General features: G+C 40.6%; 1 protein-coding gene across 3 annotated transcripts in view; it reads left to right on the top strand.

The window, feature by feature from the left end:
• The window catches only part of CPED1 (cadherin like and PC-esterase domain containing 1), a 151,334-nt gene that overhangs the window by 22,580 nt on the left and 101,575 nt on the right, over positions 1-27,179 (top strand). For all 3 annotated transcript variants that reach the window (XM_065632070.1, XM_065632078.1, XM_065632061.1), the window contains 3 exons: positions 13,020-13,126; positions 15,030-15,105; positions 26,959-27,118. In XM_065632070.1, coding sequence (XP_065488142.1) covers positions 13,020-13,126; positions 15,030-15,105; positions 26,959-27,118 — 343 coding nt within the window. The remainder of the gene's footprint in view (positions 1-13,019; positions 13,127-15,029; positions 15,106-26,958; positions 27,119-27,179) is intronic.

The raw sequence follows: 27,179 nt of genomic DNA, 5'->3' as shown, positions 1-27,179 counted from the left end.
GAGAGAGCAACAGGTTTTTTCCTCTCTACCCAGCACCACGACACATCTGATTTGCATCCCAGACATTACAGTACACATATTTTGCTGATCAAACAATGTGGGGGTTTCTGTTGACCTTCAAAACTGAGAGGTCTGACCATATATTTCTTTAAAATGTTTGGAGAGATGATTTTAGCTTCTGCTTTAGAGTCCATGTTCCAAGAATGCTCTACATGATAGTCCGTATCACCAGCTTTCCCTACCCTGTGGCATGCCAGGTGGGTTGAGTTGAAAGGCAATGTAGGGTTCTGCAGATAACACAGTATTTGTGGGGTACAGCTGGAAATCTCCCTTACATGACTACTGCATCACTGTCTTCTGTGGTTTTGTCAGACTCATAAATAAAATAGGTCAGTTCCCTAGTCCTGAGGACAAACTATGCCATATGGCTCATGTCCATGTATCTAAACTCTTTTCCCCTGACTGAGGGTGGCTTGCGCTTCACGAAGCTCTAGGAACTGTCACTGGCTTCAGCTGTCTCCTGGGGCATTGCATGGCCACCCAGGGAGAAGAAAACAAACACAGAGGATGGTTGCAGGCCAGTGGTTGAGGCCGTGTCCTGACACTGTTTAGTTTAGCCATTGTGTCTATTCCCAAGCTTCTATTTTTCAGTATTCAGATTGTTTCCTGCCTCTCGGGTATTAAGGAATCTGGCATATTAAATAGTGTTGGCATAGGATGCCCAAGTGCTGTAAATGCAGTGATAAAAGGCTGCCATTCAGACTTTGAAATGACTTTGTTTCTTGCAACGGTGATCAAACACTGTACTTTGAACACTGCAATTGTAATTCTAATTCACTGTAACTAGAATGAGATAGGACATTAAGACAAATATACCCATCTCACACCTTAGCTGCTTATCCTGAGGCTCCTCTGTACCCACAGAAGAGGCTGTTTTCTCAACTCTAGCTCAGTTTCTGCCCTTTAAACTCAGTGATGAATTCTCATTAGTGTCGTCATTCAGAGGGCTTCTCAGCTCAGCCTCCCCATGTTTTCAGTCCTGTTGCAAAGGAGCGGTAGGAAGGTTGGGCTAAAGGGCAGCATGGAAAGTGTACTCAGACTGGCAGTTTGGTTTCCTTGGCCACAGCTCCTCCTCCCCAGGTGCTATTTTCCCATTGAATCTTTTCTTCTCAAGCCTCTGGCTTCTTCCATTTGCTGCATGTGCCTCTCTAAACACCCGTACTCTTCCTTGTGAGACCAGCAGGATCAGCAGGCTGGGTCATAGTCTAGTGGGGAAGATGTTTCAATACCTCTTGGTTTTTTTGTGTCTCCTATGGACACCTGCCTCCAAGTTAGGGATTGCCAAATCTATCAGCCTGACAGAGGTGAGGCCACCACAGCTCCCTGCTCCCGCGTCCAGCCAGCACAGGCACACACCTGTACGCCACGCACACACCGGTACCCCGCACACACACCTGCAAACCACACATACACCCACACAGCTGCCGCAGAGACCAGCACACACAGACACACTCAGTGCCCATACAAATGTTACCAGGACCTGCAGCTTCATCCACTTGCCAGTGTTCACACATGCTCTCACGCACCCACTGCAGCTGCTGCCAACACGGACACATGAGCCTCCAAGCCCTGGTCCCACACCCAGGGCTGCTCTTAGAGCCCCAGACACACACACACACATGCGAGAGAGCCTCGCTGCTAGGAAAAGTGATGGAAATGGAGCTTAATGAGAGGAAAGGACAGACTGCCCTGAGCAGGTGCAGGGCAAGGCTGGCCAGGACTAGCAACTGGCCCACTGCTTAGACATGACAAGCCTTTTCTGTCCCTTTATTCCTCTGTTTTCCCATGCTTGTTCCTCTTTAAAACATCTTGATACCTTGTTTTCCCACTTTTGGTTCCTCCACTAAACAACCTGTAATAAAAAATTGGGAAGTGCTCTTCCCCTGCACCCCATGTTGGGTCCCAAACCCTTAGGCACTATGCTCCTCACCCTGCCCAGGTCCAGAAGGTGCTTTGGGGCTCCTGTTCACTTATCTTGATGGACACTGGGGCTGAGTTTCCCCCTGGGCAGTGACTTGTGTCTCTCTGACAGGGTTACTGGAATTCCCTCACCCAACCTTGTGCCTCTGTGCTCCTTTGTGTGTGTGTGTGCGCACGTACACATGCATAAGAGAGAGGAGTGTTGTGTGGGCAGATCCCACTCCTGCGATGTCCCTGACTGCAGCTGGAGCAGGGCACTATTTGGGTTCCTCCACCTGCTGCAGTTTCTCTGGACACTGTTGGGTGCATCTGTAGATCGGCTTTTTATCACAGAACGAGCAATCACAGCCCTCCTAAAATCTGCTTATTCAGCAACATGGACATGAGTCTGAAAGTTGTAACCTGTGTTCCTCTGAGTTTCTCCCAGTAGAGTAACAGAACTTCAGGCCTAACTAATCTTTTTTTTTTTTTTTTCCCTGCAAAAGTAATCGAAGCATTAGTAACAGTTTCTGTAAGACAATTTTTGAATCCTGGTGATTATGCCTCAATTCACTCTGTTGGTTTTCCATTTTACAAGTCTGTATCCAGCCAAGAGGAGGTTTTCCTGTCCCCAGTGTGTTCTTCATCGCTACATGTGTTTGTTTTCCTTCTTTTGCCACTCTGCTCTGTGGGTGACAGTGGTAACTACCTCACATATATAAACTGCTACTTTTCTTTATGTTATCTGAAGTTTAAATAAAACAAATTAAGCAGAGAACTTGAAGACCTTGTGAATATACGACTAGAATGGGTATGTATGCGCACAAGCAGCACAGTTAGGTACTCAGAGCTGTGAGATGCACTCTTTTCAACTTTAATTTGACTCATTTGCTCATGATAAATCCTTCCGTTTCATGACTGCATGCTACTTTTCCACATGACTTTGCCTCAGGGTGCACAAAACAGGGATATGAAGTTCTTTCCTGGATATAGTCCCAAGAGTTTCTGTTCTAATAACTTGGATCGCGTAGCAGTGAGGGTTGTCCAATTGAAATTGTGTCAAGCAGAGCGTTTTTCCTTGGCACAGAACAAGGTGGAGCTATTCTTCCCTCTCCTCTGAGGCCTGGAGAGCTGAACACCCTCTTAATCACATGAAGCAGTGTAGTCTTCCTCCCTCAGTGGAATGCAAGTACGAAAATTTGGTAATGTTTTGATTTATTTCCTTTGATCAACGAATGGCCCAGTGCCACTTCTCATACTCAGCCCCAAACCCTGCTACCAGGTCAGGGACATCATTGCAAATTTTCTGATGCCTGTGACAGATGGAGCATATGGACAATAACTTCCTTAACCATAGAGTTGCCCTACCCGTGAGCTTCTTCATTCCAATCTGATCGTTGCATATCTCAACTCTGTGACCCACTTCCTCCCTATATGCACATCCTCTCTTTTCAGTTTTCACCTGGTTCTTCATCCTAGTCCATCTCCAGTAGCCTGTCTCTATTGTCTCTTATACTGGCTTATCTGTCAGAGAGTTTCTTTCTCCACCTTCACTGCAGGTAGGGAAGCACCCACACAGATGGATTAGAGGTACCAAGTACTCCCATCGCAGGGAAGGTTAGGTATCAGTCCCGTAATGCTTTCTTGTGCAAGTGAGAAACATGTCTAGCAGCTTCAACTGTGGTAGTCTACCTGGTATATAAAATATGTATAGAGTAAGAATTCCAACATTTGGGAGCAACTAGGGGTATAAGCCTTCTTAGCTTGCATACAAATAGAGCATACCATATTGGATTACTAGATGCTTTTAGTTTCATTGAGGCTTGTTATGTAGAAAGTACCCGTGTGTGGAGAGCATACCAGAGTAATCGGAACATTCATGCAAAGCATAGTGTGTAAGCATGGAAGTTGAATAACAGGCTTGAGTGTTTGAATTGCCCTGATGTGTTTGCCATTGGTCTGGACTACATATTTTCCTTTTGTTTTGTGGTGGGTTGACTTTGGCTGGATGCCAGGTGCCCACCAAGCTGCTCTATTGCTACCCTCCTCAGCAGGACAGGTAAGGGGGAGAAATTGAGACTGAAAAAATTTGTAGATCAAGATAAAGGCAGTTTAATAAAGCAAACATAAAGGCCATGCGTGGAAGCAAAGGAAAACAAAATATTTTTTCTCTACTTCCCATCAGCAGGTGATGTCCAGCCACTTCCTGGGAAGCAGGGCTTCAATATGCATAGCAGTTGCTCCAGAAGGCAAATGTAATAATTAATGTCCTCACAGTCCTACTTTCCTTTAGTTTTTGTTGCTGAGCAGACGTCATATGGTATGGAATATCCCTTTGGCCGGTTTGGGTCAACTGTCCAGACTATGTCCCCTGCCAAGATCTCGCCAAGCCCCCAGCCTGCTGGTGAGGGGACAATGTTGGAGAGACAGCCCTGACACTGCACAGCACCGCTCAGCAGTAGCCAAGACACTGGTGTCTTACCAGCACCTTGCCAGCTACCCATGCGAAGCACAACACCATGAGGGCTGCTATGGGGAACATTAACTCCATCTCAGTGAGATCCAGTACGTGTTTGCTTTTGAACTCTACTGTAGCTCAGAAAGTATTTTGACAGCATATTTTCATACTTTCAGTTGACAGATTGTGCCATGATAAAAACTATAGGTTGTTAGAGTTATGGTCTGTAGTACAACTGAGGGGAGAATTATTCCTAGACTGAGACAGCCTCTCCCTGATAAACTAGGATCCATCTCATGCACCTGTCTTACATACTGCAGCACTCTTTTCCTAAAGTCAGACTAATATAATGTTTGAATGTACTTCAGTTACTTTTCTTTCCAGTATTCTGGTCATTCTTTTGTTGCACAGGAAAAAAAAAGTGGATATAGTTTAATAGTGCAGCAGTTTTTCGTGCACTAACTTTTGTTGTCTTACAGGCAACCAGTTATCTGCAAAGCAAAAACCACCACTTTAAATTATCTGCTGTAGGTCTGCAAATTCTCTTGTGGTTGTGGGGTAATTTGTTGATTGAAGAAGGGATTGTTAATGACTGAATGTGATATAAATGGAGAAGGGTTTGTCCTGTCTCTTATTCGTTCTTGTATTTGTGCCTGCGATAGGTATCTTTTGCTTCTTTTAGAGAAAGTTATCTGCCTCATACTAGCAATTATTCCAGTGGGAAGATGGTAGCTGCTTGACTTAGTAAGTAGGTCCAAGGCAGTTTTAGAGTCTGAGATCAGGCAGAAAAAGGAAAACATCTGGCCAAATCTGAAAAGAGTTCTTCTGGAAGGAACTGGTAGCTCTTGGCTTCTTACACTCATTTATTTTTGTACTTTTAAAATTTTGCTCTGAATTAACAAGAAAATCAGCATTGCAGCTTGGCCCTTCCTGATGTAAGGAAATGGTACTAAAATAATTCTTTTTTTTTCAGACAAGAGTGGAAGCACTAGGCCTCCCCATTTGTAGTTAGACCTAACATCTCTCTGCAGTACTTGCAAAAGAGATCCAGAATAGTCAAACATTACCCTGATTTTGTGAGTGAGGCACTGAGACAGGACTCCAAATGACTGTTTCACCCTCTAAATGCTGAACACAGGTGGCTGCATTAAGTCTTGCGGACTGGGAAACGATCTGTGCTAAACTGCTCAAGGACAGATGAGCTGCCCTGGCAATTAGACTGGTTCCACTTAGTTCACACCAGCCTCTCCTCTACAAAGGGTACTTCCCTTGGTGCTTCAGATCCTCTTCTTAATTATTGGATAGCTGAGCCAAAACAAAACCGTGATCATCCTCAAGGGGAGTGAATAGTGACTGTCCCCAGGATTCCTGCAGCCTTTCCCTGGCAGCTGTACAGCAACCCTATGAAGTATTTTGTGAATGAATTGACTGCGTCCAACAATTTCAGCCTCATACATAGGGTGGAGCTTTTTTTACGCTTATAATATTACACTGCAATTAATATGCCAAAAAATTTCAGCCTAATTTGTCTAGTTCAGGACCAGACCCTACATTATGGCAGAGCACAGTCAATCTCAGCAAGTAGCACGGAGCACACTGTGTGAAACAGAGAGAGGTTTGCACATGGACAGGTGAACAGCTGCTTTCCAGAATAATTCAGAAAATATCAGAAACCTCATTGTCTTTTCCTGTGCTATCTTCACTTACCAGAGCGATCATTTCTTCACTGTTGTTGTACTGAGTTTAAATTCGTGATAGCTCATGACTATAAAGAGCCATGCCGAAAGAAAAATTAAAATACCTCCAATAACTACTTCTTTAAGGGGAAAATTCCTGCACACCTAGGTATGAAACATGCCCTACAAATGAAACAGTGATATCAAAAACTTATAAAAGGCTGTATCTTTAACAAAGAGAAAGCATTCAGTCCAACAAGTGGCATTCTGATCTTTGCACAAGTGAGACAGCCGAGCTGCCATAACCAGAAATAGTCTTCAAAGGATATTTTTCCCTGGAACATTATCAGTGAAGCTCAGATCTTCAGAGGTGCAGAATTCCCACATCCCCAAACCCCGTCACACAGCCTGCCTGATGCTGCTGCCCTCTGAGATGCTGAGGGACATAAAATCCAGCCCAGAGTCCAAAGCCAGGCAGTGAGGCAGTGGTTCTGTCTTTCAGACACCTGGTAGTTCTTCCACTCTAAACTTGTGACTGGCAAACCATTGTCTCCTATAAATTGACTACATTGCAGGGATGAAGCCTGCTTTGTAAAACATATTTCTTGGTATTTTTTAAAGTTTGATTTATACACAAGTTGCTGCTTCCATAAATATGTGCATCCTCGCTAAACTCAGTTCAATCTGTGCTCACTTCATTGTCCTGCAGGAGCAGAGGAGTTTGACTTTTTTTTTCCCTGTAGACTATGAGGACCCATCATTCATGAAGCTAAAACCTGCATCCATCAAATTTCATTTTTTTACAGATCAGATTACAACACGCCAAAAGTGTAGTTGAATACAGTTTAATGCACCATTACCTCAACAATACCATTTCCTGAAAATCTTCTATTCACATCCATGCTACTCAAAGGTGCCTCCTGGAAATATGTTTTAAGTAGAGCTGAGGGGAATTTCTTTTAAAAAAAGCATTATATGTAAATCTCAGGATCTCCCTTGGCAGGGGTTCTGTAGCCTCCTTAAAGTAACATATTCCAGTACTTCATCCTTGTGGTTAGAAACTTTTCTTCTTATAATCTTTGCAGAAAATTAAAAGGTTTACTTTGTACCCTGCCTCCAGTGACTATTATACAAAAGACAATTCATTTTGGATGGGTAAATATTTGGTTTGTTGTGTTGTGGTTTAACCCCAGCCAGCAGCTAAGCTCCACGCAGCCACTTGCTCACTCCTCCCCGCTGGGATGGGGGAGAGAATCAGAAGAGTAGAAGTGAGAAACTTGTGGGCTGAGTTAAAGACAGTTTAATAGGTGAAGAAGAAGCTGTGCACACAAGCAAAGCAAAACAAAGAATTCATTCAGTACTTCCCCTGGGCAGGCAGGAGTTCGGCCATCTCCAGGACAGCAGGGCCCCATAATGTGTAATGGTTACTTGGGAATACGAATGGCATCACTCCAAACGTTCCTCCTTCTTTTTTCTTCCCCCACCTTATGTGCTGAGCATGATGTCGTATGGTATGGGGCATCCCTTTGGTCAGTTGGGGTCAGCTGTCCTGGCTGTGCCTCCCCCCAGATTCTTGTGCACCCCAGCCCACTTGCTGGGTGTCAGAGTGAGACACAGAGAAGGCGCTGGCACTGTGCAGGCACCACTCAGCAATAGCTAAAATATTTTGCTTTGGTCAAAAATCTAAAAGACAGCGCTGTGTAGGCTGCTAGGAAGATTATTAACTTCAACCCAGTCAGATTCAGTACAAGGTCTTCCAAAATCCACCGCCTTCTTGTGACCCTCTACTGAAACCATGTTTTCCAAAACTGATAAATGGTGTTACTGCTGTGGTATGACCAACACCAACTGCAGCAGCAATATTACCTCCGGTTCCTTGTATATAACACTCATAATCAGGTTTTGTTGCAACTCTTAATGTCTGCAGGGTTATGATTATAATGAAATAATCCCCATTCTTTAGAATTCTCTGTGATGTGGAATAAATTCAAACTGCAGTCCTAAAGGAGGGGAAGTCAGCTCTTTCAGTCCCAATAAGTCTTTGCCAACAACTCAAAAGTTATTTGAGGATTTTTTTGACATATTATATTGTTAATTCATACACAGTTTATGAATCTGGTCCTTTTCTGCAGTGGTGCTCTCTGGCCAATTGTATCTGTCCATCTGATTTCTCCGTCCAAATTATGGCACTTTGAACTTGTTTTGAATTTCCTCAGGTTGAATTTGGACCATATGTCAAAATTTTGAATTCTAATCACGTCTGCCAAAGTGCTTATAGTTCCCCTTAACTTGGTGTCATTTGCTATTTATAAATGCACTTACTGTTCCATCTGTCAATTTGTTAATGAGAAATTTGAACGGAACTGAATGTACAGTGGGTATGCTTTGAGGTTCTACTCCAAAAAAAAAAATCCACTTTGATAGTGTATGTTTCATTTTTTCAAATAGCTGTGGACTCACCAGACAGGTACCATATGTGGAAACAGTGTCTAAAGACTTTATTAAAGTCAAACTCTTTCATCACTTCTATTTCCTTTGTTCACTAAATCAGTTACTCAGTCAGAAGAAATTAGATTAGTTTTATGTGATGTGTTCTTGACAAAAAAATGTTGGCTGTTTCTTGTCATCTTCTTAGCCCCTAGTGTTTACAAATTGATTCTTTTTAGGGTGATGGTGGGAGCGAGTGCAAAATTGCAAATACATAAAAATAAAGCTGACCAGCCTTTTAATTTCCCAGAATGAATGGAGTACAGAAAGATAAGCATAAAAGATGAAAATTGTATTTGATTTTCAAAGTGCTTTCATTTCAAAATTCAGAATGAGGACCTTAACACTGAAAAAAATGAAATTTCAAGCTACGATATTGAGATGAAACTTACTCATTTGGTTATATCAAATAATACTTCTTATGTGTATACACATAAGAAATTAAAAACTTCATGGGGCTGCATGCATCTAAGAGTTTTCCTGCAAAATCCAGCCTCCAGTGCCATAGCTTATGGGGAGAATGTGGTAATTTCAAAGGTAGGAATAAGTTTACTTCATTTTAGAACTCCAGAAATTCTTGGTATTCATCTAAAAAACGTATATGCTGTAAACCCAAAACTCCCCAAATCCCACAGTTCTCATCTTGTTTCTCTTCACTTTGATCTATAATATCAGAATACATAACCCCCCTGCAGAATATTTTTATAGAAAAAGTTAAATGTTTTTATTGGTCTCTGCACTGCTATTTCCACTGCTGCTAAAAACATGTTTGTTTTTTTCTCCCCAGATTATCTTTGAGATTATTTTTTCCATATTAACCATTTTATTTATTCCAAGGAACAAGTCAGAGTCAAAGCCAATAAAAACAGTGGTATCTAGTTGAAAATTATAATTTATACATTATATCAATTTTTAGTTGAAATTTATTGCCCTCTAAATTGTATATCGTGTACTTTGACTTGTTCAGAATGAGAGTAATTAAAGGTGGTCACAGCGGGCTGGAATCAAAGAATTCTGTACTACTGGCTCTTGGATTAGCAACTTGGGTTGATATTCTTAGATAAACATGAGATATGAGGTATACATGGGATATATATCTCAGGTACACAAACACTTTTTAAGATGGGACTGCAAGACGGGGCTACGAAGACTGGAGGAGAGGCAGGGAAAAGCTGACCTAAAATAAATAAAAGCAGCACGCTGCCAGCATAATCCATATCCATATTAAGCTCACTTTACCAGCATAATACAATGTAATTCTGCAGATGAACATTCCTTGTGTAGGCAAGGCCTTAATTAACAGGCTGAACTAAAAAAACCTTGGTTTGAAAAGATTCTTAGAAAGAGGATGAACAGACAATTTTATACGCTCATTTTAAGAAGTTACTGCTGCAAAATGCAAGTGCAAAATAACACAAAGCAGTAGAGACCATCTCCACGAGGTGGGACTTCCTACTGGTTAACCTGTCTACTGCTCCTGCATGCTGAGCTCCACCGCTTTGCTGAGTTAAGCAAACAAGATTTCAGAAACTGTAGACAAAATCCTTTACATGCAAAAAACTTCATGTATATTGCAAGTTTAAAGTTTCAGATATGAAGTATCCATTCTAGGCTTCCACGGCAAATGTCCTGTAAAAGACTCTTCTGATACGAAGTATGCAGGAAGCCAGCAAAACAGTGTGTACATTGAAGATGGAATTATATGGGCATTGTTAATGTTTCTTCATTAAATATTTCTAAAAACATTTTGAAACATGAGTTTTTCCATGCAGATGAATTGTATTATTACTGTCACTTTTGTTCTTCCTTTCTCGTTTATTGTAGACTGTTGTAGCTCACATGCTCTGTCTTGCTTTACTTTAGACATAATTTCTGTGAAAGAGATCTTCTGTGTTAGAATACAGTGCCTGACAGCTTGAGATCCTTTGCCTGGGCCACGTGATGTTACTGGAATATTAATAACACTACCACTTTTTCACTGAGATATAGTTTTATAATTATGAAATTTGCAGAAGGGAGACAGACTCATGGTCTCATGATCATAGATGTTCATTTCCAGAAAAAGTTAAGCTGCGGGAGGAATGACACAGGCAGTTTCTAGGCTATATCTATTCACAGAGGAGTCTGTTCCAAAGCTAGAGAACTGTTTGCACACATGCCTCTCGCATTTATGTTTCCCAAGAACATCTTTTTCAGGTGTAGTTGATGAGGAAATGTATTTATACATTTAAATAGAAGTCAGACTGCTCTGTCAGCTGAGAGACAGCACTAGGTGTATGCAGTTTTCTAATAGGAAGTCTCCTGTTTTCTATAAATAGACATGTTTCAGTTCTGATTGTTCTGTGCTGAAATAACTGGCGAGATGTCTAATTGCTCTAAATAGAAAACACAAGTAATGGCAGGCATTCAACCCCTCCTGAAAAATTGTTCCTAGCAGTTAACTATTCTACTTCCTGGGCACTGTCTTGAAAACATGCTATGTCCAAGTGTCCTTTTTCCTTCTTTTCGGTACATTCATATCGATCACCCTGCTGTGTCCTAAAGGCAAATGATACACAGTGCGGTGTATTCTTTGGAGTCAGGATCAAATTCATCCCTGGCCAGGACATATAACTATAAACAAAGGAAGGAAATGAACTGCTGCTGAGAAATGGAGTTCCCTCTAAGCATTGTGCTTTATACGTAGTTATAATGATTTATTCAAAGGTGTTTACTAGTCAAAGGCATAACCTCTTGCTTATCTGATAATTACATAGCTGGTGAGGTCATCAAGTAGGTTGTTAACACTGTCACTCTTTTGCACTAAAATTAAGTATTTGCTTGTACATTAATGTTTCACCTATTTTCTATATATGCCATTTTTATCAACCTGCAGTTTTTGTTTGTTTCTTTCACAAGGAGCATGTAGTGAATCTGTCTTACCTAAATTTCACATGCCTTAATTATCCTGGTACCATAATACTGGTTCTCATATTGTGAAATCGAAGGATTCTTTACAGTAATGGGTGCAGTGTAACTTACTGAAAATTCATCTCTTCAGCTTTGTCGCACTGCTTATAAACAAAAAGGTGGTAGTTACTTTCATACTCCTGAACCCATTCTGCACAATAGGTTCATTACTGTACTTAACATAAATTGAATGCTACATCTCCTTAAGCAAAATCTGCGCTCTGCTTTGTGTTTGTGATTGCGATTGGCATAGGAAAAAATTACATTTTGAATAGGGAAATCAGCCAAAATAAATCTCTCTGTGGGCCATCAGTGGGACCCAATTTAGGGGGTTATCTAACAAAATTAGGAAGGTATCACAGATGGATAGCACCAAATAACGTAAAATGTATGTAATCTTTCCAATGCTGGGAAAAGAATGAAGCAACCAGTCACTGAAGTAGCTGTCCTGCAGAGAGCTTTGACCTAATGCTGTACCCTGCCTCAGATGCTGTAGAGCTGCTCTGGCTGCCCTTTCCTGTTTGGAACTTCTTTATTTTTAATAGTCATCCTGTCACTGAAATAGTTTACTGGGCATATTCTGGGTGATCTCGACAGATGTAGTGATGCTGTTAAACTTTTGAGAGGTGCCATAATCTCAACCTGGTCCGGATGAAGGCTGTATATGGAAGAAAATAACCACTTCAGGGAGCTGACCAAGCTTGTTTGAAGATACACTGGCATTTCTATACCACATCACATGCTGCGGTGTGTGCAAACTCCAAGATATATTTGTATCTTCTAATCTGTAATGGTGTTTTAATTGGTGCAATTTAGTTTTGTCTCTTCTTGAAGCAGCCGTCTCTGACTCCAGCGTTGCTTGTTTCCTGACAAGAGAATCCCACTGTCTCACAGGTCAGCTTTGCCCCAGAAAGGCAGATTCATAGCTAGCTCAGAAGCTGGCTAATTGCTCAGTGCAACTTAATTCCCACTTATGCACCAGTTCTAGATGTTGGCAATCTAGTGTCTAATATTTAGGAAGCCGCTACACCAAAATTCAGGCTAGAAATTTCTGCTGCTTGCAATAGTATGACCAATATTACTTCCTGTAAAATTTACTTCCCAATAATGAAAGACCTCAGAAGATCACACTGCACATAATGGATGTATAAGTGTGCACGTTGAGGAGTTCAGAAAAATAAGAGCAAATTACAACAGCACCATGTTATTGAACTTTTTCATTTCTGAATGCTAAACAGATCAGACACCCAGGGACTGGATATCAGTGGGTAGGTATAACAGGAGCTGATTACTGTGAAATACCTGAGTATATTTCCAAAGCTTAAACTGTTATAGTGAATATGTCTCTTTCCCTTCTGCTACGTGTAGCTGTTAATGTACTTGGTGCTCCAAAGTTTGCTATTCCTCAGGATGTGGCGCTAAGTATTTCTTTGTTCAAATAGGAATTGCACGGTGTTTTATTTCTCAATATTTTTTTTTCTTCCTGATAGGTGGTATAATCCCTTGGGATCTTTTGATCTGCTTATCTTCCAGAAAAAATGATGGTACTGGCTGCATTCAAATGGATGACTTTCATCATCTACAGTTATTCCAAAAGGTACAAGATTATTGTATTTTCCTTTGTGGGAATGAGAGGACAGGGCTAGCCCAAATTTTCAGCACCCAGTCATAAAAAGAGTATCTGATGCTCATTTTATACTGCAGAAGCATGGTTTAACAGCAATACATTTTTTTTTTCAAGTTTCCTATCTACTGAGAAATACTTGTCATATACCAAAATTTCATTCTTCTTTACATCACACTCAGTGACCAAAAGCAATTTCTCATTTGGACATCGTATGTTATTTTGGATCTAAGTATTTCCATGTAAATACTGAAAATTGTTACAACTGAGTGTCAAGTTTTCCTTTTCTTTAGCTTGAACATTTGCATTCTTGACCACCCTCAACCAGCAAGTCAGGCAGCAAAAGTGTCTACAGAAGTCAGGGGAAATTTAAGCACTTCACCTCATTGGAAAAGAGAATTAGAAATGGGGAGAAATAACTAACAAATGGATACAATATTTCAGAATAGTAGCATAGGCAGAAGATAAAGCTGGACTAATTTAGGCTTCATATCTTATAGTGCTATAGAGTTTCATCTAATGTAATTGCTCCTTTGTAAACATAATTTAGGCACCTCACCAAACAGTGACAGTGTTCCTACAATTGATTATGTGTGAGTTGGACCAGTGTTCTCCTTCAGGCCCTTCATGGGAGCTCCTTACACTGGCACTACAATCCGCTTATTCACAGTCCAAAGCATCAGTAATGCCAATATTTCTTGGTATTTTCAGCATTGCTTGCTTTTTTTTTTTTTTTTTCCACTTAAGCCTATTTGGGCCCAGTTTAGGTTACTTAGATGTGCAAATGTCTAAGTAAGCACCTGACTTGTTGGTGAAAATATGTGACTTAAACTGAGGGCTTTGTTTGAAAAAATGTGACCAAGCTATGGATAAAGCTTGGCTTATATTTAAAGTACAATTTCATAGATAATAAGGGCAAGACGCAAAATTATAAACTCTGAACTGAGGGACTGAGAGAGATAGAGCTGCTTTTGAAAGGCATTTAGTTCAGATTTGAAGTTCACGAAGATGCAAAAAAACACCGTGTGTCCACAGAAGTCAGAGCTAGGAGCATGTACACTGGGGTTTCTGGGGACAGAATGCCTTATCTAAGTGTATCCACTGAGATTTTTATAGCAGTTCCAGTGTGCTAAAAATATACATGCTCTGGATTCAGGTCTCAGATCATAAAACACCCCAGGCTTCTGCAAACTGCTTTTTGCTCGTTCTACCCATATTATCCTAACCGAGCCCCTAATGCTGAGCAATATAATAGTCATTACAGCACTCTGCAATGTCCAGAAGTTTCACACATGAATAACTGAGACATAAGGTGATCAAAGGAATTGTCCAAGTTCCCTCAGGAAGTCTGCAGCACAGCGGGGACTTAAACCAGATGGACCGTATCTCTGGATAACTTTAAATATTGGACTGACATTACTCACTGCTGGCATGTCCATACCTCGGTGCAACATAGTTCTTTGTTGCAGAGCCTGGATGTGGTTTAGCTATGTTAGCTTACCACTGTTCTCCAGCACAGCGATTCAAGAGGCACAGGCTATTTCCATGCTGTGAGAGACAGTGATTGATAACTGGAAGAGAACAGAGAAGCTGCAGAAATGGAAAAGGGGGGGCAGGGAAGAGGTGAAAACTCAGCAGCCAGGAGGAGAGCCAGAAGTCTAAAATTTTGTGTAGTGATGGCTATAGAGGAAGAGCCCCCACTTGAACGGCATTATTCCACATTGCAGGGATGGCGAACTTGTAATTGCCCTTTGACACTGACAAGAGATTTGCACATGAGGTGTCTCTGATAAATTAAACACAAATTCATCGAAGGCTCCAGGAAAAAGAACACTTCTCTGAATGAAATAATTAAAGCTTATATTTTCATGCACAGGTAAACCTACTTCCAGAAATCCAGCATTTCCTTTGTGGAAAAGAGGGATTATGCCAGATAACAAAAGTGTTTTCAGGTAATATAATTTCTTCAAATCTGCATATGTGATGATGGTCTTTTAATAGTTGTCACAGGAAGCCCCTGAAACTAGACTGTCAGGCTTGCAATTCTTTTTTATTTTTAGTCATGAATGCCTAGGGATGAAAAAATGAAACAAGAATGATAATCCATTTCGGACAACACTTAAATACACTTTAGTTATGCAGTATCTTTTCAGGTAAAGATATTGCATTGTTTAGCCATTGCATACTGCAGAAATAATTTGGCTGTAAGTGTCTTATTTTTGGACTGTTTTGTGTTAATATAGTGTATTGGTGTTTACACTTCAAAGCCCTGAGTTCGGGGTAATATGTTTGTTCAGCTTTACAAAAATGTTGTGGCATGGAGAAGGAGTAGGAGTCGGAGTTTGGTTTCCATCCAGACACAGTTTACTGATAAAAAGCCTTTGTGTATTAAGATCATTGACCAGTAAAGTTTAAAGGTTATGGGCCTGTTGCCAGAGAATTCTAATTTACTATGGGTGAAATTCAGCTTCGAATAGAAACTAGAAAAAACTGTTGTGCATGGTATTAGGTCTTTTTAAGCTGCAGAGGGACACATTCTGATCTCAGTTACACCACTAAATAATCAGCGTTAATGCTGCTTTGGGTTTATGATCTATCTTCACTGTAGAAACTTTGCTTATAAGAAATGTTGTCCTTCTTTTTTTTTTGCGTGTAATCCAGTAACAACCAACCCCACATATATTCCATTAGTATTTAGCCTTGTTTTCAGACAAATAGACAAGATTGATCAGTTTGATTTTCCCTCTCCTCCTCTGCTCTCCCTCTCCTCTTCCTTTTCACCTTTTATGTGTATGCTATCTTTAGCACATAAGAGGAGGATTCATTACATCTCATTTAACCATTTAAAAGTCAGGTATCTTCTGCACCAGTATTCTAGGCTTCCCATTAAGCCCATGGGGAGAGAGGGACACCTTCAAACACCATTTCATTTTATCCTAAACTATGTGTTTAAAATAGGTGTGTTGAATTACCCTCTGCAGGTACTCACTACTCAATTAAGTCTCACCACTGACAGTAAATGGAGCCTAGACAAGTCACTTAGATTAAATACCTGACACTTGAATGCTTGACTAAAGTTGAGGTTAGGTGGTTTCTAACCTAAGCAGAGTATATTTTCCCTTTTAAATTTTTACCATTTCATTTGAAGATTGATCAATATTAAAACCTATGTGAAGTGTTTCCCTTAAAGAACTGTATGTTGAGGGTCAGTTTAAATTGAACAAAACTGATTGTAAGGAACATACAGTATAAGGAACATTAGTCCAGGTTCCATGAGAGTCCTTTATTGTGAAGTCATATTACACCAGGTAAGTGATATATTCTGTTTTGGCTGAGGCTTAAGTATGTCTTTAGTGATGCCTAGTGCCTTGGTTACCTTGCACTGGAAAGTGAATTAGAAAGTATTCTGATATAGTACCAGTTTCAGACAAATCTGAGTGGATTTCTAAAAATTTCAAGGACTTCAGGAATTGGTAGTACCTACTCATGTTGTAACAGACTGCCTTCAAAACATATTGGCTTGCCCTCCTGCTTGGAGAAAGGCCAATTGCAGTAGTTTTATTATTTTGCTACTGCAAAACCGCAAACACAAGAGGCACTCACAACACACAGGGCTTTCCCCTTAAAATATGCACATTTTCACTGATGTCCATAAGCTGTGGTACAAGCCACTCTGTGTATGTGGTCTGCTAAGCATTCCAGTGTTTTCTCTCCTTTATGGAAGGGCCATTTGTAAACATCTTAGTGCATACTTATATTATTAGTGCTTTCCCAGACTTTCTGACTAATGCTGAAATCCGATTGAAATTGAGGTCATATGTGCACCCAGCAGCAGGGGTCTGAAAGTCCTACGCACACAGTAATGGGGGATTATTCTAGCAGACTGATGAAGCACTGTCATATAGGAAAAGGTCCATCTCTCACCTTCCAGTTACCAGGAAAACAGATTTTGCAGTGTTTTAAAGCAAAATAAACAAACAAACAAATGCATCTCTTAAATCTAGGTGTCTCCACATCAGCATGTGGCCTAGGGGCTGAGGTAGCTGTTTCAACAAAAGGGTCTCGTGCCATTTGAGATGCCATGGAGAGTCCAGGACTCCCAGTAGGAAGGGCAGATTTGGCTCAGAGCCTATGTCTTTGTGGTCCAGAATTTGTAGGGTCAAAGGGATACCCTGTGGTGTCCTAAATGACAGTAGATGTCTATGTGCGGATACTTGAATTTAACACTTGATATCTAAGCTCCCAAAATTAACAGAAGTACAATCTAGAGTGAGCAAGCCCAAAAGAGCACTTCCTTTAAGTGTAATTTACAGCTGGCTGAATTTCTCCACACTGATTGTACAGACTACACTGATGTCCACTGACAGGAATGGGAACTTAGAAAGTCGCACACAGAGGATCATCTTTGTATAGACCAGACCTCAAAGTGTCTCAATCCAGAAAGAAATCCCATTCAATATCACTGGTTTCTGACAGCTAATTTTCTACGAATGAAATTCACCCACATAGGTAACATTAGAATCGGAAGGGTAAATAATTTTATTTCAGGTTAAGAGGGCAAAAAGATCATCTTAAAAATTTAAAGCAAACTTCTACATAGAGCCAAGATTTCAGATCCTCTCCTCCCCTTCCATTAATCTGATAAAGCCAGCTCTTTCCACTTCTTTCTCTAGCTTGCCTCCTCTGACAGACATTTCTTCCCAAAACCAACAATGTTTAGGATTTGTTTGACTCTCAATTTTAAAATTATTTGGGGAAAGAATAGTTTTCATCAGTTTTTCCTCCACAGAAGAGTTTGTTTTCTTTCAGATCAGTCGTGTACTTTCACTCTTGTGTGTGAGTCAACAGAGCTTTTCTGCAATTCAAGAGCATCAGTTGGTTTGCTATGACTCCATTTGTTGTTTAGTCAGCCCCCCAAGGAGCCAAGCAATTTCCTGTAAAAGTTAAAACACAAAGTTGCTGCTCTAAGAATTATGTGATCTAATTAAAGACACACTAAGTTGTAGAGAGAAATATTAGGCAGCAAGGCTGAGAGGATGGGATTACTGAATTTACTGTGGGTATGACAGTGTAGATATTGATAAGCAGTGGGTACGAGGGTAAAGGTTATTTAAAAAAAAGTTATTCTATTTGTTGTTGTGCAGCTCTTAAGCTGCTAGGTTTTGTATTTAAGAGAGCATGACCCTTCTCATATCATTTTTGTATCAATATGGGATAGAGAATGAGTTGTAGAAAATATCAGGTCATTGCTCGTTTCTTTGCTTTGTCTCTTTATTGGAAAATCTTTTTGTCACTCTGAAAACTCAGGTTGGTTCTATCTATATGGAAGGAAAACTTATGCACAAACCAGTGATGACTCCTTTTTACAAGACAGGAGAGAATCTCGGAAGAGAAAAAAAAGTTAGGAAAGATAGACTGGGGGAAGAATTTAGAGGAGCAAAATATGTCAAAATATGTGTGATGTGTGTGGATAAATAGGGTTGAATAAGAGAAGCAAAGAGATGAAAAAAGTTGCTGGAGGATGAGCACATGTGGCGGTGAGTTTGTGATGAGGCCTAAGAATGGTAATGTATCTTAAAATTCAACACACAAGACACTGCTAAGTGCTGGCTGCTCAGACTGAAAAGATTGGTTTCACTCTTGCTTTTGCAGGGCATTTGGCCCATTTTTTGAGTGTCTGATGTCTGCTCACTGTATGGAACCTGGGTCATGAAGAGGTTCTGACATGTGTATTGAATGACCAAGGAAGGCTCTTGGCATTTATTGGTCAGGTCAGCAAAAGCTGCAGCTGTTGCAGGGATCTACAAATGAAATCTTCCTGCAAACCTCCAAAACCTAAAAGCTCTCTGAGGTTGGAGAATGACTGGCGAAGAGATTTCAGGTGCTCATACTTCGTATCTCACCACAAGTGGGCTGAGAACGGGGCTTGGCTTCCTCCTGGAATGACCCTGCTGCTAGATGGAAAGGACTAAGGTCCACAATGTGAGCAGAATTGTCCATCCTCAGTTTAGTGCACAAGAAAGGCACCCTAATGTATGCAAAACAAATACTCTCTTTGACAGATTTTGTCTGATAAAGTAGTGGGAATGCTCATAGCATCGCCTCCCTGATTTTCCTGGTCCCTGAACAACCCAGACTAGTCTGTTTTTACACACAAGCATTTCTCTTGCTTCATCACTTCCAAGGCTCACCCTGGGCCATGCATAGCTGTTTTCTCTACCCATCTAGACCACCGATTCTTTTTAAAGTATCATTTTGCTGTACGCCTTCCTTCTGTGTTTCTTTTTATTAGTGCCACTAGTGCAGAGACTTTATGAGTATCTACCAGCCTTTCATGCTCACCGGGTCACCTGCAGGGCTGGCCAACAGCGTTAATCACACTTGGGATAGACACGACCCTAATGAAATTGTGTGGGAGGGAGAGCCAAGATAGTCCAGCTGTGTGACTGTGCTCTCACTAGGTGATACGTTTACTGACTGGTGGTAACCTCACTCCAGCTTTCCTCTCCTCTTGCTTAGCAAATCTGCCCTGCCTGTCCCCAGTGTCCCTGAGTTACCCTGGAGTCAACAGGAAGGATGACAAGGGGAGGGGAGGAAGAAAAGCCCCATAGAGCCACCTATGTAAGAGAGAAATTACAGATTAAATTTATTTTCTGTTGTAATAATTCAACATCTCTGTTACAAGAACATACTTTTTATAGGGAGATGATCTTCTTTTGCCAGCTGGTGCTTATAAATGTCTACACATCACTTGTGATATGTTTTCTGCCTGCTACTTTTCTACTACTGAAGTTGGAAAGAGCCTCAAGAATGGCAAATAAAATCAGCATCTGATTCTTTTGAGTTATTTTGATTATAAACTATATAGGGCAAGATTTTCTTTGTTTCACAACAGGGTCAGATCTCAGCTAGGACAAAAACATACTTCTATAATAACAAATATGGGGAGACCGAAAAGAAGTAAAGCAGCTAAATTAATTTGATTGCTTGACATATACTGTTCTATATTCTACTCTTTTACTAGTACAGAATCGTAGCTGTGGCTCTGATCATATAATAGTCAGCCAGCATTTTCACTGAGTTGCTTTTTCCAGAGTTTTATAACTTATCTGTAAATTTAAGTTCTGGTATGAAGAGTACATGCGGAAGAGGCAGCCCTTTTGGAAAATGTTGAAAAAACCCCTAACCCTATCTTTTAACTGTGAGGATGCTTTAGGAATGAAGAAGCAGACGTATTTAATAAATACTGTTTTCCGTGCATCTGACAAAACAGAGAAGTGAAAAACATAGTAAATGATTAATCTAAACTGAGGCTGTGTTTGCTGATGTTTTTAAAGGGGAAAATAATCAACACATACATTTCGAAACGACATACTATCATCTTTATAATTCTGAAACTTCACAGGTGCCTTTAAGCAAGAACTTCAGTGCATTGCAATCCACAGTTTAAATTCCTTTCCCTTTAGATCTGGTTTACTATGAACTTTTTTCTATACTGGACATATGTTAGATAGTTAGTTTAAATTTCCAGAAATGACTAATAACTTGAAGTTTCTCCATTCCACATATTCAGAGTGGATTGCTTTGAGGTTAACTGTATTACAGAGGGAGGGATCACTTCAGTGTTTGAGCAGAGAAATCTTTTAAGGACAGCTAGATCAATAGTCAGTAGCGGGTGGGATGTAGAACGTGCAACAACGTGCACATTGCAAATGAAGCTTATAATACATGTCAAAACCATCACAGGACTGTTAAGCATCAAGAAAGAAATCATATTCCTGTGAAATCAATGGAAATTTTGCCAGGACTTCACTGGGGGCCAGGATTGCCCCTAGTCTTGGTTTCTTTCAAACACTCCGCATCTGCTTTGCGTTTGACACTTTTCTAAATGAACAGGTTTTAAAACTGAGTGTTAGAGGTTCTCTCTCTTTCTTTATCAACTTCAAAGCATGATGTGTAAGCCATAGGAGAGTACTAATCTTTGTTTCACAGTCTTTTCATCGAATAGGTCAAATGGATAACAGAAGGCAATTAAATGGAATATGTCTGCTTTCTGTGACAAGCCTGCAATGACCTCAGGGCATGTAGCAGAAGCAGTTCAACTGAAATCATCCATCCTCCAAAATCAACACTGAAAAATGGAAAAAATGTGTTTTCAATGCTCATTACTTTCATGGTTATGCAGCTTAGAGCAGGTTACTATACATGACTGAGCAAAAAGGTACTGGATTGACTTTATTTTTACCAAAATCCGCTAGTCCTGGAGGTGCTCGGAAGTCTGCCTAAGACTTTGTGAAAGCTATTTAAGCATCTCTTGATGTGAAGCAATCTTTGCAGCTGTTGAACACACCTTTCCAATGTTGGAAAATTGCCCGGTTGTAAATACCAGACAAGGACCAGGTTGTAGCAATGCATTTTGCCCAGTCTATATCAGAAATAAGTTCTTTGTGCTCCAGCATCCCACACCAGTCAGGCAGGTGGATGACCCCAGCACAGGATGCAATACAAAATTCCTCTGACCCACTGAGTTGCCTTATCAGAGAGCAAGCCTTCAAGGCAGACAGAGAGGATCTGTTATCAGTCCCTCCTGAATATTGTGCTGCAGAAACTGCTGAAAAATGACGGGAGGTGACTATCATTCTTTTTTCCTGTGTGAGAAGATTCAGAACCGTGCTAGAAACAGACTACCACTATGAAAATCTAGGAAAAAGTTCAGAAGGCTTTATGCAGATGGAGGGTCTCCTGTATACTTTCAGGAGTTACATACTTTCATGTTCTAAAGTGATGTTTTTCCTGCTAAAAAGAAAAGCAATTGGATGAAGACTCTGCAAGTACAAATGTGCTGAACTTACAATGTCCTTTATGAAATACATGAACAGTAGAGCAGGGCTCAGGACAAAGCACAGCACCTTAATTACATTTCATCACATCTCTAGCCTGTGCTTAATTAAACAACCAGGAGCTCCCAAGGTGACCCAATTGCTCTTGAATTGTTATGGATCTGACACTTGATGGGCACTTTAGAAATGACAGTCAATAGAAAATAGTCTTAATTGTTCCTTGCTCCATGTTTTAAGTGTGTAAAATATAGCTTATTTGATCTTGAATGAAGTAAAAAAAACTGAACAAAAAGAAAGCATATCGTAACCCTCCCTGTAACAACAAAGGATAATATAAAAGGAAGGATAAAGAAGAGGACACATTATCACTCATCTTCAGTTTCCTTTTCTTTCAATTGAGTGTTACTCAGTTCAAGCAGTAGAGTCTTCTGCTGAATTCATTACCTTTGCAGATCACCAGATGTTCCTGTTAACCTCACCGTTCCATTTACCACGAGTCCACGTGGCCGCAGCCGAGTCAACACCGACCTGGCTCTGCTCCAGGAAGTCTTAATTTGTCCAAATGTACTTCTAGCTATCGGTAAACCTTTTGCTCAGTCACACGCCGTAACTCTTAAATCAGCTATTCTTTATTGCGTGTGGGTTGAATCTCATGTTACACTTCAGAACTCTGAGCCAAAGACAAGTAAATAACTTGGGAGCCAGAGATGGGGGGAGAGGGAGCAAGAAGTCATAGCTGTGTAAAATACTTGAAAGGCTGCATTAGATGTCAGTGTAGCTGCTGCATTAGATATCAGTTGTCACAGTCAACTGATCTCTTTGACTCTGGTGCTTTGAGAGATTGCAGTTGACAGAACAATATCTACCACCAGTTCATGTGACAAAGAGGTGCTTAATTTTTTTGATCTAGAGGTGCTGACTTGCTTTGGTGGATGTTATACCTCCCTTTCACATGTGCCCCCCAGATGTTCCTGTGTCTCAGATTTGTGGTTTAGCCATTGCTGTGGTTAGAGGGCTAATGTGTGAATTCAACAGAGAACTTGTAGTGGCTTCCTCACTCATCAAAATGGCATCTCGGAGAACACCCTAAACAGAGGTAAAGTGGTGCTGTTTGTCAGTGTTTTCAATGGTGCCATTTCAGAGATATCAGCATAAGAAACCTTCTTCAAGCCAGAATTTTGATGAAGTGAACCATATTTTTAAGTGAAAGCAGGTATCCAGCCTTAGGTTCTTTGCTGTACACCAGATCATCACAAACAGCCTGCAGCTGCTCCTCAGGAAGACCAGCCATTTGTGTAGCCTTTCAGTTATTGGAGAGCCACTTTAAAAGGGAAAATATTATTTTCTAGTGGTGGTGTTGTTTTTCATTTGTTTGTTTGTTTGGGTTTTTTTTAATCTTTAGAGTCTACTACAAAAATTACTGATATTAAGATCTGGATTTTTGAACGTGGAGGTATAATCTGGACATGACAGTAGGATGCTGGGACTCTTTCTAACTTGGTTTCCCAAACTGCCTGACATATCAACTGCTGAGCCTGCCTCACCTCTTCTATTATAAAATATTGATGTTATCTGCGTACTTCAAAAGGACTGTTAATTAACAACAGCTTGTAGAGTGATTTCAAGATGGAAAAACATGGCAATTACTGCAAACAGTAAAGGCACTGCAGGCTAATTTTCATTGATGATAATGTTGACTAACAAATTTACAGCTCTAATAAACAGTATTTCTGCTTTTGAGTGCAAGAACAGGTGAAGAGTTGCCATGAGAACTGATGCAGCTGAGTGTGCTGCAGTTCAGTGCTACTCTTATCTCTTTATGATTGTGATAACTGTATTCATTGATTAGTAGGAGTAGATTTACCAAAGTGAGGGACCGTCGCTCCCTCATTAACTCTGCCTGCTGGTCTACATGCTGTGTGTCATCTCGAAGGAGCAAGCACCTTGTGACAGTCCCACTCCCCTTTTTCCTTCTTCCAACCACCTCTCCCAGATGGATGCTGACACAATCCAACAGAAGTGTGCAAGGCATCACACAACCAGGGTGCTCTCTAGCATGAGAAATAATCTATGAGCATTGCTCCTTTTCTGTTCTTGATGCTAATTGTCAACACCTTGTATTTGTTTAACCCTCTCTTCTTAAAGAGATTGTAGGTTTCCTTTTTTTTATGTTGAGGCACTTTACAACGACTTAGGGCAATACTAAGGAGCTTCTGCCCAGTAGGCTGAGAATTTCAGAGCACCTGTTTTTCATCTGTCCCTACCCATTTTTTTTTTTGTTATATCCAACTCTAGTAAATGGTCCACTGGGTAGTGACAAATGAATTAATGTCAAAGCAATCTTTTCTGTTTCCTTAAAACAGCTAAAATTCTCATTTTAGAGGAGTAAACATAGGTATAAACATCATCTCATCATTTTCAAACCCTGCCTTGTGAGTTAATACCATATTGGTTACTTGTTGCTGCAGCAACACAATTAAAACCATGTTTGAAAAAGAAAAAGATTCTCCTGAGTAACAAGCTGAACAGCCCTTCTCTGCTGCCCTGTTCTTATTTTCAGTGAAATATTAGCTTCCTTTTAAATTAAAAAAATATGTTTTGTGCATTTCCTTTTCTCAACATTAGGGTCATTTTAACTAAAGCAATTGCTGAAAAATGTGCACCTTTGACATACTTTGGCTTTCATCTGATCAGCTGAGAAGATCTGTCATTCTTGTCCTTTGCATGGTTCTGTTAATGTTGTCAGGTAGCTATGTCCTAATGTAAAAGGTTGTATATGTCATAGGGAGCTTGGTCTGGAAGCACAATTCTGCCTCCTTTCAGCTGTATACTGGAGCCATCAAGGTAAGACAACCTGTCTTTCTCTTGTCTGCCTCCCTAGGCAGCAACGGCAAGGGAGTAGCTTGGATTGCTGATATGGGCTTCATCAGATTTTGTGTGACTCTGGTCCCACCCATGCTCAACAGATTGGTAGCTTGCTGTTTGAAGAGCTAGGCCATGAGATTTAGGAAATCCTGTGTCTGATGGCTGGATGTGCTACAGTGCCAAGATACAAGAGAGTGGGTCTTAGCTCCATAACTTCATAGATAGTTGCAACAGCAGAAGGCTGTGTCTTGCCTTTTTACCAATGTGAGGATAAATCAGAAAAAGATCTCTGAATTCATGTGTGCACTGTGGAGGGTCTTCATGTGTTTTAATAATTCTGGTTTTACCTGAACTCTGAAGCTGTATGATCAAACTTTATGCTCTGGGAATTATTTGCAGCTGCAAGTAAGTAGCATAGTTTTCTTGCATAGTCAATGAAAAAGCAGCCCCCTTCAGACAGTAGTTCCAAATCAACATTTCTCTTAGTACTCCAAGGATTGGTCTCTCTCTCTCTCCATTGCCTAAAGACAAAGCCTAAAAATACTATTTTGCTAATATAGACATTTCAGTTAGGTGACTAAAAGAATACATAGGAGCAGTTGCAGTGGGACCATACCAAATTGCCATGGTGGAGTGCCATTGTCTCTTTACAGGGTAGAAATTGCCTTAGTGAAATGCTGTTGTGTCCTTACAGGGTGGATATGGAAAAAATAGGACTTCATTTAGCAGGTCTGCTCCCCGTGCATATTCAGAAACAAGTCTGCTAAACAAATGACTTAACGGGAGTTTACTGGCTTGTTCCTGTTATCACTGCACAGCCAAATAAGGAGAGAGTAGTCTGTTTTTATTCTGTGCCATCACCAAACAGGTAGCCACGAAGTCCAAATCAGTTATAATGCATAACACAACTCAAAGATGCCAATGAGAGTATAATCTGAACATGAGGTGCTATATTAATAAGTGCCTGGTTTTGGTTAGTAAAGCCTTAAATCCTGCTCAACGGTGCATGGAAAGTGAAGGAGAAAATTAATTTTAGATCCCAGTTGAGCTTGGAAGGCTGAACTGAGCTGATGTGATGAACAGTCGATAAACATAGACAATCACAATGTCATTTTAACAGGATCTGTATGAAAATGAATAGTTCTTTTCCATGAATGGCTGCTCACAGCTCATCACCAGAAACACAACTTCAGTTTTATTTTTCATTTCGTGCACCGAAGTGGAGAATGCATGCATTAAAAGAGAAGCTATACAAATAAATTCATAACAGCACGGTGCAATATGTCATTAAAAAGATGAGTAACAAGGTTTGGGAATAATGTGAACAGCTTGACATTTTCCTGACTGTTACTTAAGAACTTGAAATCTGAGCTGTCTTAGAGTTAATGAAAACCACCCTACATGAAATAATGACATAATGTGAGGGCCCTGTGCCTTCTTAGCAGCATAGTAAAAGCAGAAAATACATACCACCCGTTGACTGATCTCACATCACAATATTTTGATTAGTATTAATAGTCACATGCCTCAGTAATCTTGAGGACTCTGGTACATCAGTCCTGTTCCCTCTGCGTTTGGTGGCAGAGCTAAGCCTCCTATAGATTTCAGTAATTACAAAATGTAGCCTTAAACAGTGAACCTAGGAACAAGGATATGTTTTTATTTACTGAGCTGTCTGTGTGATTACAGTGGCAAAGTCCCTTGTTCCTTAGTTAGGTACCTTTCTTATCCCTTTTAGTCGTAATTAGGGCTATGTGAGAAACAAAGTTTTAGAAGAAAGTACATTTAGAAGTAAAGGATTTCTATTTAGAAGGGGGAAGGGGATGGTTTCTTCTATGCAGTACTCATGCACTCCTAAAGCGGGAGTTGCAGTTGAGCCTCTGAGCGTGCAGCTGGCAGGAGGTGCTTGGTGGGTGTAAAGCTCTCTGCTAGAAGATCCAAAAAGGATTACAGTCTCAGCATTTGTTATTTTACATTTTTGCCTGATACTGCTAGTTTCTCTCTGCCCATTGTGTTTTACACATATTATCTTTAGCAGCAGGAGTCGACCGCTGTTTCCAATGCTTTGCTGACTTTATCATCCTCTCGGCACTTTTTCAGACCTGCAGCTCCCAGTCATCACCCCAGAGTGCTCCGGCCAGCCTGGGCTGTCAAGGGCCAGCGTTACAGGCAACATGTCCCAGGGCAGTGAAAGCGCTGAGAAGACACGTACGGTCCATCATCTGCGGTCCTGGTGGGAGCAGAGCAGGAGCGCACAGCTGTAAGATAATAATGAAACCCCACCCTCAGAAACTGCGAGTGTTTCATTGTGGTTTTGGTTG

This window comes from Caloenas nicobarica, chromosome 1, assembly GCF_036013445.1.
Source record: "Caloenas nicobarica isolate bCalNic1 chromosome 1, bCalNic1.hap1, whole genome shotgun sequence".
In the NCBI taxonomy this organism is placed as follows: domain Eukaryota; kingdom Metazoa; phylum Chordata; class Aves; order Columbiformes; family Columbidae; genus Caloenas; species Caloenas nicobarica.
Note: the sequence above shows the minus strand (reverse complement) of the source record. Positions and strands in the feature narration are given on the sequence as shown.